Consider the following 13,790-nt stretch of genomic DNA (forward strand, 5'->3'; position numbering starts at 1 on the left):
AGAAGAGCCAACATAATAGTGAGAAAGAACAAAGTTGGAGGACTGGCACTACCTGACTCCAAGAGTTGCTATAAAGCTGTAGTGATCAAGACAGTGTGGTATTGGCTGGAAAGAGTAGACAGATCAATGGAACAGAATAGAGAGACCAGAAATAGGCCCAACGTAAATGTAGTCAACTGATCCTTGAATAAGGAGCAAAGGCAGTACAATGGAGTGAAGATAGTCTTTTCAACAAATGATGCTGGAACAACTGAACAGCCTCATGCTAAAAAAAAAAAAAAAAAGAATCTAGACACAGACCTTACAGTGTAATAAAAAATTAACTCAAAATGGACCACAAACCTGAATGTTAAATCAAAACTATAAAATTTTTAGAAGATAGCAGGAGAACACTTAGATAACCTTGGAGATGACTCTTTAGGTACAACACCAGAGGCACAACTCACAAAAAAATAAAATTGATAAGCTAGATTTAACTCAGATTAAAAACTGCTCTGCAAGAATCAATATCAAGAGAATGAGAATCAAGACAGATTGGGAGAAAATATTCACAAAAGACACATCTTACAGAACTGAACATGTTCTTACATGGGATCCAGCAGTTGTGCTCCCTGGTATTTATCCAAAGGAGTTGAAAACTTAACACTCACACAGAAGCATTCATACGGACGTTTATAGCAGTTTTACTCATAATTGCCAAAACTTGGAAGCAACCAAGATGTCCTTCAGTAGGTGAATGGATAAACTGTAGTACACCCAAACAATGGGATATTTTTCAGCACTAAAAAGAAATGACCTATCAGACCATGAAAAGACTTAAGGAGGAAACTAATGTGCATATTATCACTAAGTGAAAGGAGCCAATCTGAAAAGTCTCCATACTTTGGGATTCCAACTATATGACATCCTGGCAAAGGTGATAGTAAAAAGATAAGCGGTTGCCGGGGGCTGAGGGGAGGATGGGATGAACAGGTGGAGCACAGAGGAGTTTTAGGGCAGTGAAAATCCTCTATATGATACTATAATGATGGGTACATCTTATTATACATAGATCCAAATCCAATTCCAGGAGTGAATCCTAAGGTAAACTATGGACTTTGGGTGATCATAATGTGTTAATGTAGGTTCATCAACTGTAACAAATGTACCATTCTGGTGGGGAATCTTGATAGTGGGGGAGGTTATGCACGCTTGGGGGCCGGAGGTATACGGGACTCTCTGTACTTTCTGCTCAATTTGTTGTGAACCTTAGAGTGTCTAAAAAATCAAGTCTATTAATGAAAATTAAATCTCTTTAAACGCAATTAAAAAAATTTGTCTTAAACCATTCTTAGCTCACAGGCCATACAAAAATATGTGGAAGGAAAACTTGGTCTGGGACTTGTGGTTTGCCAACTAGACTTACGTATTTCTGTCCACTTAACATATCTCTATTGCAGTGACTCATAGCCATCACATACTTAACATATCCCCGAAGTGGGACTCTTGATCTTCCCTCCAGACCTGTTTCTGCCTTTGTTTTACCCTTGTCAGTTGATAGTACTAGTCTACCCAGTTGGCTAAAACCCAGACTCTTAAGTCCCATAAGACGAGGAAACTTGTCTTGTTTTGGTAATACCCACGGTGCCTAGAAGGGTGCCCAGAACACGGTAGCAACAGAAAAGATTTGCTGTTTGAATATGTAAATCTCTCTGCCTTCAGTTTCTTCCTGTACCTCTGGGGATAATATTTACCTTGCAGGAGTGAGGAGTTGGGAGGAGCATAAGGAGAGATACCGTAGATGAAATTACCTCACATGATACCTGGTCCATAGTAGGAAGTGTGTAAACACCAGAAATGGAGGTCATTATTTATGAAGTAGATTTATTTTTTATGGAATTACAATGACAATAATAACAATAGCAACCACCTTAAAAAGTCTTTTTTTACCCGATGGAACATGCCAGGCATTATTTTAAGAATTTTACCTGGGTTATCTCAGTTGATTTTTATGTAGACTTGGTGAAAATAGGTAATACCGTTTTCCTTTTTTTATATGATAGTGCTAAAATCATGCATGTCAATGACTTGCCTACGTTCCTGCAGTGGCCCCTAGAGCCATACTTTTACCTCCATTCCTTATAAAGCAAATGCAAGGGATTCCCCCAGTGAGCATGGAATTGGGTATTAATGATGTATTTTTTAAATGAAAAGTTAGTTTGCAGCTTCCTTCAATGAAATGTGGCACCCCCAGCCAAGCGCTGCTGTAGCACCCTGTGCCCGCGCTGTGACTGCACCGCAGCATAGTGATTCCTGTCGGCTCCTCGCTGCTCCCGCTCGAGCACCCAGCAGTGACGCAGTGGTAGCCAACTATCAATGAACGTTGGCACCAGCCCTGTTCCTTCTTCCAGAGACCTTCCATCCTTGGGTGTCAGTATGTTAAAGTACCGTTTCCTTCCTCTTTGGTCGTGCTAGCATTGTAAGTAACTAGCTCTGTGTGGAAAGGCCCAGCTTCATGAATAAAGCTCTGTGGGATAAAGCCTCCCATGTTCATCACACTTGAAAGAACACTGGTTATGCAAGTGAGTCTTAATAATTAATTTGGCTTTTCTTGTAACCTGTAATGACCTTCATGTTTCATTATATTTAATTGCCGGGGCTGCTTCTTTCTCTTAAAGTTAGAAACTATCAAAAATGTGTTCTGGTTTTTCAAATAATTAGGCCATATTTTTAAACTAAGTATGTATAACTCATCCTTACATTTTGTTAAATAATACATTTTGTTAATTTAAACATAATGAAGAAAACAATGCTGGAAATGACTTTCTGCCAGAACTATTGATCTCAGAGCTCTGAAATGCCAGAAATTATGCTAATGGGGGGGGCAAAAGAAAATGGGGGTTGCTCATACAATATGAGGGGACAAAGGTTTTTCATATGAAGAATTATTTCACAACTTCACTGAAATGAGGCATCTCCAGCCAAGTGCTCCTAGAGCTTGCCGTAGCATTAATTATACCGCAGCTTGATAATTCCCCCTGTCTCTTTTCTCTTTACTTGAGCACCTAACTCGAGTATTTAATCCATCACCCTTCCATACGTCCTCAAATAGGAAAGGAAGAATGAGGAGCAGCATCTATAGATCTTTAAGTTGCATTAGTGGTAATAAATGAAATTTTTGCAGGGTAGCATGTAGCTTCTCAGTGCTGTAAAATTAGTGTCCTTGTCTGCTCTAAGGTTTCTTTTTGGCATCTTAGACAAGGCTATGCTTCTGCCAACCATCTGTAACCTGAGAAACTTCAAGTGAACTGATTGAGGGTGTGTAAACTTGTGAGGGAAAATAATAGAATCTCCAAGTGATTTCTGCACCTTTCTTTTTTTACTAGTATGTTTTTATTATGCTTTCGCCATTGTGGTTTTTAACATTCTTTGAAAATACCCTGAAAAATCAAATCTAGTTTTCTCTTTTCTCATATGCTAATAGATGGAAAAGGTGATTGGTTTTTCATGACTTGAAAATAAACTAGTATTTTTAAATATTTGATATTGAGATCTTTTAGGAATTTGTACAAGTGTACTATGTTTGGAAGAAAGCCACCTGACAAAATTTGTAAATTAAGGAATCAATAATCAAATCACGAATTCGTTATATACAAACTCTGACCCCAAGGCTTATCGTTATTTGAACATATTACTACAACTATTAGTTAAAATTTCGATTGTGTCCTTTTATTTAACTCCTCCAACTAGATAATCCTTATTGAGGATTAGCGTGTGACCAGGGTCTCCCACGGAGGCTTTTGATATCCTCTTCCATTTTCCCCAGGAACTTTATTTTTCAAGCCTGTACATTTCTTTAGTAAATAATTCCCAAGGTATTCTTCTAGGATGTTCAACAGCAATGAACATGAAATAGGATAGACCTTGTAATCAACGTCTCAAGGTAAAACATAAGATCAGATACACATAACTCATTCAGGGCAAAAACACTCAGTTACATCAAGAAGAAACAGATAATAGTTAACACTTATTGCAGATTTGTATAAGGAAATACTGTGCTAATAGCTATGGCCTATGCTCTGATTGCCTGCACAATATCCATTCCCTCTTTTTTCTTCATGTAGAACTCCAATTTAATTTGGGACAGTACTGCATCTAGCTGTAAAACTCAATTTCATAGGTTCTTTTACAGCTTACAGCAACATCACCTAGACCTGGCAGAGGAAATGTAAATGGAAGTATTTGTGGTAGTGTTTACAGGAAATCTGTTCTTTTCTAATAAATAATGACAAACTCAGCTGGCTCACGATTTTTTTTACCCCTTTCTTTCTGTTTTGAGTGCAGATGCAATGCCTGGAGGTATGGCATCCTTTTTGTGACCACAGGTTAAGACTGGCCAAGTAGGAAAATAAGATCCTGGTTTGTTAGTGTTCCAACCTGCCTAATCCGAGTATCATGAGGAAAATAGTCCCAAATTGTTTAAGCCATTTTGCTGACACAGCCACACACGATTGTAATGATATATATGTACTTTCTCAGTCCTTAAGATAATATTTTGAAGTAGATATTTTCATCGTACAGGTGAGGAAACTGAGGCAGGTAGAATTGAGCAGTTTTCCCAATCTCATTCTGCCAGCAAGTGTAGGAGCCAGGATTTAAAGTCAGGTGGTGTGGCTGGGAGCCCATGGGCTTAGTTCGTTAGATACCTGTGGTGGTTTGGAGTCCCAGGAGATTAATTTCAGCTGCAGATTGGGGTGAAGGAAGATCTTGCAAAGCTTTGTAGAGGGGATGGACTTAGAGTTAAATCTTGAGGAATGGGCAGGATTTTGACATACAGAGATTGAAGAAGTTAGGAGGAGGGCATTCATGGTGGAGAAAAAGGTATTTATTGCCTATTTGTGGAGAACAGTGGGCTGTTGGCCTTAGCAAAAGGACCATAAAGTTGCAGAATTGGAAACAAGTTTTAAAAAGTAGGTTGGGGCCACATCATGAGAGTTTCTGAATACCAAGACAAAAAGGTTGAACTATGTTCATAAATTGGGACCTGATTTATGGAGAACTACTGAATTCTAATCAGTGTCACTCAGATCAGGCACTTCAGCAGAAATATTTATGAAAATTTCCCAGAATTATCAAGATACCTAGACAGTATAATGCATATGTTTTATTATTCTTATTTGAATTTTTTTTCCTTGCTTAAAAATAAGATGACAGAGAGATGCAGTACATGAGTAATTTAGAAAGTACTTTTACTTTAAACCTAGGCGCCACCTTGTGGTTAAAAAAATCCTTACTGTAATGGTTTTGAAACAAAACCTGAACTGATGGCAATTTCTCATAGCTAGATCTTATGGTTCATATTCTGTCTGTAAGACGTCTCTTTTCAGAACTTTCTGCAAAGAGTTTTATGTGTCTTGAATATCTTATCATTTCAAAGTTATATATGCTGTTGTATTCAATTTACTTGTTTTGGTTTCTAAGTTCAAAATTGTGATCATTTACCACTTTTGCTATACTATACAGAAAAAAATTCCCAAAGAAACAAAGTATAAAGAAGAATAAATAAGCTCATTTATTTTTATAAATAGCCTCAGGCCACATCTAATTTGCAGTTACATGAGTACTTTCAAAAGTGCTTGTGTTTCTGTGTGCACAATTGTGTGTGTGGTAATGTCCTTTGTTGTCTGGCTTTAAATGTGTTGGATTCCTTCAGGCTACTCTATCCATAAACCTGGGAGGAAGTAATTTAAACATCCCCTAAAGCAAGAAATGAGAAAGATAGCTTTGAAGAACTGAGATACAAAATCTTCTGAAGATGCCAACTCACCTGTTCATAAAGCAGGGAAAAAAGGTCACACTGACACTTGCCATGGCTACTAGAGGTAGGGTACCAGAAGCTAATCCAAGAAGCAAGGTTAAAGTGGGAGGGAAAGTAAAGAGAAGAAAAAGAACAAGAAGGCAGAATTTAAAAGATGGGTGGATCCTGGTGATTTGGGAGAAGGAGCAGAAGAAGGAAGGGCAGGAACACCCTGGGGTCTGTGTGCTGCATCAGTCCGAGCCCCGCCCTCCCAGGGCCGGGCCAGGTGAGGCCTGGGCACTGACGGAGAGGGCCCCTCATTGTACCTGTGCAGGATCTCAGCTAACCCCCCACACTCTCCTTCATGAGTGTCTGACCTCATGGCCTGCCTGAGGATTTTGCTGGGACCAGGAGCCCCGGTCTCATTCCAGGTTGGAAGGCCTTTAATAGAGATCATGCAGATTCAACCCTGTTTGGATTGGTGGCCAGAGGACACCTTTGGATTGAGTATTCTAGAGTGCTTCCTTCCGGCAGGGCCATTGGACCACTTCATGCCTGAATTCTGATGTAGTAACTCTCACTGGTATATTTAGAGACTACCACCTTCAACTGCAGTTGTGACTTTTACCTCTGTTACCTTGCCACACCTACCCGGTGTCACCCTGACCACAGCCACTGGCCAGTTCTTATCCTCATTTGATCAAAATAAGGGCAGAGTCTCAGTATTTGGGGCAGGGGTCAGCGGTGGACCTTTCCTCAGTTCACATGGCCTGACTTGCCATCAGCTGCACGAAAGCTCCTGTATTGAAATTGTCTCCTCCCCAGCTAGTACTGTCCAGCTCCTGTCTTCCAATTGCAGCCCCCATATTCTGTTACCTGGAGGTCAGCTGTGGGTGGGTGGCAGGGAGAGAATATTCCACACAGATGGCTTGTGAGCAAGAGGCGCTCGTGGGCACCTGAGATCCCAGCAGAACCTCTCTGTCCAATCTGAAGAAGCCCCAGTTCGGCCCCCACTGGGCAGGTGAGCATCACTGAGGAAAGAGGCCACATCTGGCCCCGCTTGGTGGCTTTAGTGGTTTTCACCTTCCCCTCTGCTTTCTGGACCACCTGGCTTTAAGCATCCTGCACTTCTTGATCTCTTTTGTTATTCAGACACTTGCCTTGTCCACTGTTGATACCTCTGAACTATTTGATGACTGACTAGCTGTGTCAAGCCTCTAACATCAGCTCCCACTCCACCACGCTGGGCTCTGGACTCTCAGGGGGACACCCTTCCTCCCCGTGTGCTGGGCCTGGAGCATCCTTCCTTCCGTCTGTCCTGCTGAGTGCCAGGTGGGATGTGGATTGGTATGTGTTTCTGAAAGGCCTAAATGTAACCAGCCTGGGCCCTGCGGCACTTAAACTTAGTGGTCTCAGTTGTCCTCCATAAACTGCTGTGTGTGAGGCCCCTTCTGCAGAAGGCGATTTTCACCCTGTTCTTCTAGACAGGCGACAGACAAATTCACCAAACTGTAAGTTGTGAGGTAATTGAACCCTTGTTTACTTTCCTGCCCAAACACAAATTCTCTGGAAAAATATACGAGAACAACTAGTCACCAAAGTTCAGCAAAGCTGGATTTAAGACTCTAGTGTAAATAGAGCTTGAAAATGCTGATTCTGTTTCCATAAGTGAGATCCAGCTTTCCTGGTAGGGTTTTTTTTTTTCCCTCTCCAAACCATGCCCTTTAAAAGCACTTAGGAATTTTCTGTGCTAAAACATCTTTTAGAAAAACTTACATTATAATGAGAGAAGGAAAAAACCTACAGAGCAAAAAACAAGAAACAAAGACAAAAACAACCCTGGTATGGGTTTCTCCTGTGAGGGTTTCTCCGAGTGAGCCTGCTGGACGTATTACCCGTGCTGTGGAATATTCATCTTGTCTCTCTGTGATATCTGTCTTTGTGTTGGGCATTACCGAGCCTCGGAGGTTATCGCGAATGCCAGTTGTGTGAAATAAGCGCAACTGACAGGATTTAAAGGCTAAGACTAACCTTTCTAATCCAGCTATTCCCCGCTCTGCGCCGTAGGCCATGCCTCTTCTGCAAGAATACGTTCGTCCTTGCTCCTGTGATGGGAGCTGCAATAATTTCCTGAATGTCAGTCAAAGCCTCTCTCCTTGAGGAGTTGGAGAAATTCAGGTTTCTCCTTCTGACTTGATAGGAAAGGAGCTATAAAGAAATTTTCAGAAGATGAGTGTTGGTGTTTTTTGCCACATGTACTTAACTTTTTCACGTCTTTAGTAGTTCAGAAATAAAATGTATAGTACTTCCTCCTCTTTTCTCTCTTGTTAGGCTAGTTAATAAAATTAATTCTGAATTTTCAAATGTATCTAAAGATGATTTAATTCATCAAAAAATTTTTACAAAATAAATCCATCAGTATTAAGTGAATGCTTTTTGTTTGGCATCGTGCTGAGTGCTGGGGATACAAAATGGACCAAGTCCCTGCTCTCCTGGATCTTACATCCTAATGAGTGGAGGAACAGAGAATCATTTAATAGACAAATGTATATTGTGTTGAGAGGCATTAAGTGCTATGAAGAGGTATAAAGTGAAGTAAGGAGACAGCAAATAGGGGTGATGGGGAGTCAGATGCTGTTTACCATAGCGTGGTCAGGGAAGGCCTCTCAGATACAGTGATATCTGGATGGAGGTCTAAAGGACATGGGGCAGGGAGCCTCCCTGATGTCTTGAGCAAGACTGATCCAGGCAGAGAAAACAGCTAGTTGTAAACACTAAGGTGCTCAGTGCATTCAAAGAACCTTTTATGATACAATGAAGACTTTGAATTTTTTTCCGTGAAATAAGTCGTCATTGGAAAGCTCTGAATAAAGGAGTGACATAATTTCAGTTATATTTTTGAAGGACCATTTTGATTGATATTATTAAAAACAGTGCAAGGAAGAAAAGGAGAAATCAGTTCAACTAGTTAGGAGGCTATTATAGTAAGTCTAGGAAGCCAGCGGATTGGACTAGAGAGGTAATGACGAAAGTAGTACTGAGTGGTGATTGGATTCTGGAACTGTTTGAAGATAGAGCCAAAGGAGTGGCTGATAGATCAGACGTAAGGCAGGAAGAAAAGAAGAGGAGTCAAGAATGACTCTGAGAGTTGCCATTTTCTGATATGGTAGGACTAGGGTAGGAGCAGGTGTGGTGGTTGGTGGAGAGGATGAAGAGTTCAGTTTGGAGCACGTTCGGTTTGAGCAGCCCATTGGCATCCATGTGGTGATACAGAATGGGCTGTTGGATATCAGAGCCTGGAGTTCGAGGGTGAGGTTGGGGCTGGAGAAACCAAGTGGAGCAGATTCAGTGTACAGGTGGTTTTAAAGCCATGGGATTGCATGAGATCATCCTCAGGGTAAGAAGAGAGAGGAAAGAAGAGATCCAGGGACTGAGCTCTGGGCATCTCCAAAGCTTACAGGTTGGGAAGGAGATGGAGAGGGAATGGCTATTGAAGCAGAAGAAACCAAGAGAGGGAGTGTTGTCCTCCAAGGGAAGAAATCGTTTCAGAAGGAGAGCAATCAACTTTGCTAACTGCTGCTGGCTCAGATAAGATTATATATTGAGAAATGGCTGTTGGATTTAGAGGTCTCTGGTGCCTTTGATGAGAGCATTTTTAGAGGAACAGCAGGAACGAAGCTCAACAGGAGTGGGTTTGAGAGAGAAGAGAGCAGAGCAAATAGCAGTGTTTGTATGGACAACTTTCCTGAGGAACATTGTTGGGAAGGGGAGCCTGGAGGGATCTGTGGGGTCAAGGGAGGGAGTTGTTAGTTCTTCAGAGAAGAGCTATCATGACATATTTATATGCTGATGGGGATTATCATCCAATAGAGAGAGAACAGATAACGATGCCGGAAGGAGAGAGAACAGTATCAGACAGGAGGCGTTGGGATCTAGTGTATTAGCGGAGTGTTGAGGAAAGTAAAGTGTGTGATACAGATCTGGGTAGGTGGGTTGGGAGATTTTGTGGTGGGAGCCTTTGGAAGACCATGAGGTTAGAATAAGGAGAGAGGGGAGGAGGTGGAGGCTTGAGGGGAAAAGGGAATGTGAGAAGTAGTGGCGTAGGAGAGGGAACTGACCCCATCAGTGTTTCCCAGGCTTTCCTGTGCATCCGAAGCACCAGTGGCCCTTCTTAAAATGCAGTTGCTGGGCGTCACCCTGAAAGTTTCTGATTCAATGAGGTCTGGGGAGGTGTCCAAGAATTTGCAGTTTTCCCAAGTTCCCAGGCGATGCTGATGTGGCTGGCCCAGAGACTAGACTTTGGGAGCCACTGGGCTCGGGAAATGAGTCAGGATGGTGAGAGCAGCACGAAAGGTCCCCTGGCCTGGGAGTCTTGCGTGTAAAGTGAGTTTAGCCAACGCAGTTGTGTTTTTCTCCAGCCCTGTGCAGCAGGTCAAGAGCTGGCCCCGGTAGGCACAGCGCTGGACCTAACCAGAAAAAAACTGGTACCAGAATTGGTATCACCAGTGTATTTGGGAAGTTTTGCTTCTCTGTGATGCCTTTATGTTCTGAAAATTCTATTTCTACATCTTATATTTCAAATAGAAAAGGTTAGAGAATCTGAGACTGAAAAGGAGAAAAATGAAAGTTGTGGTTGATGTTTACTGTTGTAGGACTTAGAAGTAAAACAGAGTGATACCCACCTCTGGTCTCATATTTCAAGAAGTGTGAGCCCCCTTCCTCTAAAATACCTGCTAACCATACTGTTTCTGTGATCTACTGAGGAACAACGTTCTGAAATGTACTTTGACCAGCTAAAATTCAGCACTTTTGTATCTATGAGATTACATCCATCACAAACTGAATTTTAAGACTATAACATTGTTCTTTGGGTTTTTTTTTTCCTTTTTTTCTTAAATGGAGATACTGAGGATTGAACCCAGGACTTCGTGCATGCTAAGCACGCACTCTACCACTGAGCCCTCCGCCCTGTTACATTGCTCTTGGCGAATTTTCATATCCTCCTACAAAAATAAGTGGTAAAGTATAGAGCCTTACACACAGGAAATGAGGATTAGAAATGAGAACTCAGCTGTTAGAGTGGAGGCCACAGCTCATGAATCAAAATAGAAAAAAAGAACTGACTTCCATAGTAAGGAACAGTATTAATTCGGATATTGTATGTTAAGCAGCAACTTAAATATAGCAAAGTTGCTTATTAAGCAAGTATTAATTTTTAAGTCATTGATGGTTTTCTTTTTATTAAAAAACAAACAGATTTTGTTGGAGCCAGGCGTGATCCAGGATGTATTAGCAGCTGGCAGTCACCTACAGCTGTTGGAGCTTCTCAACTTATGTTCCCACTATCTCATCCAGGTATGTAAGCTTGCATCCCACTAATGTGCCCTGCACATTCCTTCCCTCTGCAGCACCCCACCAGCTGGATCCCAGTGACAGGTAACATGGAAGGGGGTGGTGGGAGATGTGGCCTGGGGTGGTAGAGTTTCTCCAGGACACCAGCTGAGAGGCTCCTGGGAGGGCTGGTGCAGCTGTTACATGTCCTGTCTCACGTCCCTGACCCTCCCTGCCCATCCCAGGTCCCCATTCCCCTTGGGCGGCAGAGTAACTCAGCAAACACACACAGGGTTCACCACGGGGGCCCTGGGAGATGACACTAGGAAGGGTCTTGATTTGAAGCAAGTCTCTCCAGTTACGGAAATGCATGAGAAGTTGGATAGTCATTGAAGATTTCAGTAACAGTAACATATCACAAAGTCATACATAATTCATTGCCGCACGAACGTCCCAGGCCGTGGTGGTTGGAGAAGTGATGAGTGATCTGTGCACTCTTGTCCCCATTGTCTGGGGTGGTAGGAAAGGCTCTGTGAAGAGGAGGGAGAGGAAACTCCCCTTCACTGAGCACCTGCCCCGTGTGCCCGCTGATGCTTCATGTTCGGTCCTCAAAACAACTCTGCGTGTTTATATAGGCAAAAAAAAAAAATCAAAGATTTGAAATGTACCCAGCTTGCCCAAGGTGACACAACTGGTGAGTGATAGGCCTTTCTGATTCCAAAGACTCTTTTTTCCCTCTGGATGAAAACCCTTTGATTCAATAGGAAGATCTGGAACATCTTAAGTAGACGGTACGGCTGTGAGTCTCTTCTCCTTTGCAGGAAGTTCAGCACTGATTCCCTATATTGAGATCTTCCCATTTCCTCCTCTGGCATGACTTTTTACTTGCATTTATTACAGAGTTATAACAACAGTGAAGATAAATTAAAAAATAATAATAAATCCACGTAATTTAATTCTGCTATCCTTGTGCACATGATATGATATTAGTAAGTAGAAAAACCCTATTTGTTTTTCTGCCGAATTACTTTATTTTCTTCCTAATCATTTCTCTTATTCTAAATATTGCCTCTACTTGTGTTACTCGTTAGGTCATTTCCAAAGCTCTTTCTCATATATCATCTTATTTCAACTTCCCAGCAACCTCAGGAAGTGGGAACCAGTGCTTCCCAGGGAGACAGTGTGAGACTGTCAGCTATGTTCACCTAAGGAGCATTTCAAGTACAGCAAATGAAAGTTCCATGATTATCTCAGCATATTTAATCTAACAGTAAATGTTGAACTATTTTTATCTTATTTTCCTTTCTTTTCCCCTCGATATTGTTGGGTGATATGGGAGAGCCGTTTTAATCCCTTCCTGCAAGTAACAAATGGGAATAACATAGAAAGGTTACAAGATTTCAGAGGTGTGTGTTTGACTTGTGAAATTGAAATTACTTTTATTTGACATTTCTGCATCAAATATTGCAATTTGAGCTTTCAGCATCATCACCTGATTCACTTTTTCCATGGCAGGTAATAATCAATGATGTATGTTGACAGAAGTTTGGTTATAGTGCTAATAACCATGATGCATATTAAAATAGTGGGTATATACAGAGGTGTGTGTGTGTGTGTGTGTGTGTGTGTACTTATACCTATAATTTTCTCTAAATGAGAATTCCAGATGAACACTGAAAGTTCTTGAGTATTTCTCCCTACCCCGTCAGTAAATCTGCTGAGATACTGAGTGACTCATGTGCACTTTGGAATTTAGATCTTGCAGTTCATTATTTTGGCTGAGGGAAAAGTGTAGCTTGTATACAGATGTATTTTGTGGACAGTTCATTTATTATCAGCCTTTTTGAGCAGTGGTTGACATTTTCACTTTCTTTTCACCAATATGTTTTCATTTCATTCTCTTATGTAATTTTACATTTCCTTTTTAACTCTGATGTTGCAAGATGTCCAATCTGTAGAAGAAAATATTGACTATAAGAAGACCATTAGATTAGATGTCTGATACTGTTTTGTTGTTCTCAAATTACCATTTTTTCAGAGATGTGAGGGGTAGGGCTCTGCTCTGGTGCCCCTCCTGTCCTCCAGTGCTCGTTAAGGAGCACGTGCTATGAGAAGCCCTTGGTGGACGCTTCCTGAGCCTGGCTAAACCTCCCTGAGCCTCCCAAGCCGTCCGCCGTCTGCTGCTGCCCTGGCCTAAAGCTCTCTTGCACGTGCCTAGGTGCTGCAGCTGCTGCCCCCCAGCCAAGCGAAGGGACACTTCGAGGCCCCGGTGTGGGCTCCTTTCTCTTGCTTTTCATTTGGCAGGCTGCTGAGGGCCACGGCCCCACCTCGCCGGAGCAGTGCCCCTCTGTGTCAGTGAGGACAGCCATCGAATTAGCCCCCCAGGCTGTGAGGGCTTCCCCTTTATTCATTTTTGGCCCCAGGCCCTCTCACAGGGCCTGTCTTTGAGAACACGCATGTTCTCAGTGCATGTTGGTAGAATTAATGAAATGAAAACCGCTAATTTATTGGGAGGGAGTGGCTCCCAGGGAGAGTGGCTGCAGCAATAGGCCATTATCCCAAGATAAGGGATTTACAGACAGCTCCTCATATTTGCATCCGTTCTCACCTGCTTTGCAATGGAATTCCGTGGACTCTGTCCTGTGTAGCCTTTCGTGTTATAAATTATTAATAAGCATGACCT

The 13,790-nt window shown here is 42.0% G+C and overlaps 1 protein-coding gene across 6 annotated transcripts in view; it reads left to right on the forward strand.

The window, feature by feature from the left end:
* Positions 1–13,790, forward strand: part of KLHL32 (kelch like family member 32) — a 181,808-nt gene that overhangs the window by 96,356 nt on the left and 71,662 nt on the right. For all 6 annotated transcript variants that reach the window (XM_031680209.2, XM_031680210.2, XM_031680212.2 and 3 more), the window contains one exon: positions 11,033–11,131. In XM_031680209.2, the coding sequence (XP_031536069.1) occupies positions 11,033–11,131 (99 nt within the window). The remainder of the gene's footprint in view (positions 1–11,032; positions 11,132–13,790) is intronic.

This window comes from Vicugna pacos, chromosome 8 (genome assembly GCF_048564905.1).
Source record: "Vicugna pacos chromosome 8, VicPac4, whole genome shotgun sequence".
Classification (NCBI taxonomy): Eukaryota; Metazoa; Chordata; class Mammalia; order Artiodactyla; family Camelidae; genus Vicugna; species Vicugna pacos.